The sequence below is a fragment of the Carlito syrichta genome, unplaced genomic scaffold (assembly GCF_000164805.1).
Source record: "Carlito syrichta isolate Samal-C Ts95f unplaced genomic scaffold, Tarsius_syrichta-2.0.1 Scaffold316143, whole genome shotgun sequence".
Classification (NCBI taxonomy): domain Eukaryota; kingdom Metazoa; phylum Chordata; class Mammalia; order Primates; family Tarsiidae; genus Carlito; species Carlito syrichta.
The window spans coordinates 36198-38229 of record NW_007260239.1 but is presented as its reverse complement, the minus strand read 5'-3'; the positions used below and the strand labels follow the sequence as shown (position 1 = coordinate 38229).

Sequence of the window (2032 nt, the reverse complement as noted above, 5' to 3'; positions counted from 1 at the left end):
TTTATTGTAGAGATGAGGTCCCGCTGCCCAGGCGGGTCTCGAACCCGCGGGCTCAGGCAAACCACTCACCTCAGCCTCCCAAAGCGCTGGGATTATAGGCTGAGCCACCGAGCCCAGCGAATCTACCTTCTAAATGTCATCATGACCCCACCTACTTCTCTTTTTCTAGTCATTCCCACAACTGAGCCACCAGCATCCCTTTCTTGCTTGGGCCACCATAAAAACAAATTGTTTTTCAAATTATGCCCATCCAACCCAAATCCTACTTTCCACAAAGTCGATGGATCTTCTAAAAATGCAATTGTGGGGCAACCACCCTGGGTCCCCTCCCACTCTGAGAGCTTTTCTGTCTTCTCAGTAAATCCTGCTTCCTCAACTCTAAAAAAATAAAAATAGGCCGGGCTTGGTGGCTCAGCCTGTAATCCCAGCGCTTTGGGAGGTCGAGGTGAGTGGATTGCCTGAGCCTGCGGGTTCAAGACCCACCCGGGCAACTTGGTGAGACCTCATCTCTACAATAAATCAAAAAATTAGCTGGGTGTGGTAGCACATGCCTGTAGTTCCAGCTACTTGGAAGGCTGAGGCGGGAGGATCACTGGAGCCCAGAGGTCGAGGCTGCAGAGGCCGGGAGCGTGCCACTGCACTCCAGTCCAGGCGACAGAGTGAGACTCCAACTCAAAAAATAAAATAAAATAAAATAAAAATAAAAATGCAAGTGTGATCAGGTCAGTGACTTTAAAAACAATGCAATGGGTCAGGCATGGTGGTTCACGCTTGTAATCCCAGCATACTGTGAGGAGGACGAGGCAGGAGAATTGCTTGAGGCCAGGAGTTCGAGACTACCCTGGGAAACAAAGCAAGACCTCATCTCTACAAAGAAAACAACAACAAAACTCCCAAAAAACCTCATCCAATGGTTGCTGAATGGACGGGTCCCTCTTGGTCTCAGTCCTGCCTACCTTTCCAGCCTCAGCATCTCCTATATCACTTTCTGTTTTACCCACTATACTTAAGCCACAGAGATCTTGGTCAGTTCCAAACCTGCCAAGTGTTTTACACATCACGAACTTTGTATACCTTGTGCATACCTTTGTTACCTTGCTTGCTGCACTGCTCTCTGCCTCACTCTCCTGTGCCTGGCTAACTTTTCATCCTTCAAATCTCAGGATAGTCATAAATTCCTTAAAGCCCTTCCCTGCCACACTAGTAACTTGATCTTCCCATGAGCCTCTCACAGCCCCTATACTTCTCCTCCAGGGCAAGTATGAAAACTTGTGTTTATACAGCTGTGTTGTGTTTATTAGTTTAATGTCTGTTTCTTCCATACAATGCCCCATGAAAAGCGAGTTTACATCTGTTCTTATGCTGCTACAACATCTTGCATGATTAAAATAGTGGCTGTTTTTGTTCTTCATTTTAACCCATTACTTAGCACGATGCCTGACTTTGGGAACTGCGACGAAAATCCATACACCAAACCCTACCTTCGGGGGTGGGGAGGTTTGGCGAACCACAGCACTTACCAATGAATGAACCTGTTTCTGGTGACAGAGAACAATTTGCCACTTTCCAAATAGTAGAAGCCTCCCGCGCTCTCATTGTATTTTACGGCGCCAGGCACAGCACTTGCAGTCCCTGCAAAATGAACGTGGTCAGCCCGCACACGTGGTTCTCTGGGGATGACAGGGACTGAGGTGCCGAGAAAGCAGAAGGCGACAGACTGACAAGCCGTACAAACAAAAGAGGGAGACATCGGCTACCAAGGAAGGTCCGATCCAGGGGCCACAGGCATGTGGACTTAGGAGGATGAACCAAGGGGTGACACAGACCCAAGGGCCCGTGGGAGGAGCCCGAGGGGAAGGATCGGAACGCGCCCTCCCTGGCCACAGCCATACCATCGCCGCAGACTGTGAATTCCCGAAAGTGCCTCGGCCTTTCGCGCTCGGCTCCGCTTATCTCCACGAAACTCCGATCCAGGGCTCCCGCCGCCGCCATCTTCCCGCCGTCGCCGCGATGGCCGACGGGAAACGGCCAG

The 2032-nt window shown here is 50.3% G+C and overlaps 1 protein-coding gene across 1 annotated transcript in view; it reads right to left on the bottom strand.

Moving 5' to 3' along the window:
- NUP160 (nucleoporin 160) overlaps positions 1 to 2023 on the bottom strand; it is a 75809-nt gene extending 73786 nt beyond the window's left edge. Inside the window, exons 1-2 of the mRNA XM_008073779.2 lie at positions 1893 to 2023; positions 1521 to 1632 (exon numbers count right to left, since the gene is read on the bottom strand). Of these exons, the coding sequence (XP_008071970.1) occupies positions 1521 to 1632; positions 1893 to 1992 (212 nt within the window). The 5' untranslated portion in view covers positions 1993 to 2023. The remainder of the gene's footprint in view (positions 1 to 1520; positions 1633 to 1892) is intronic.
- Between the last annotated feature and the right edge of the window lie 9 nt (positions 2024 to 2032).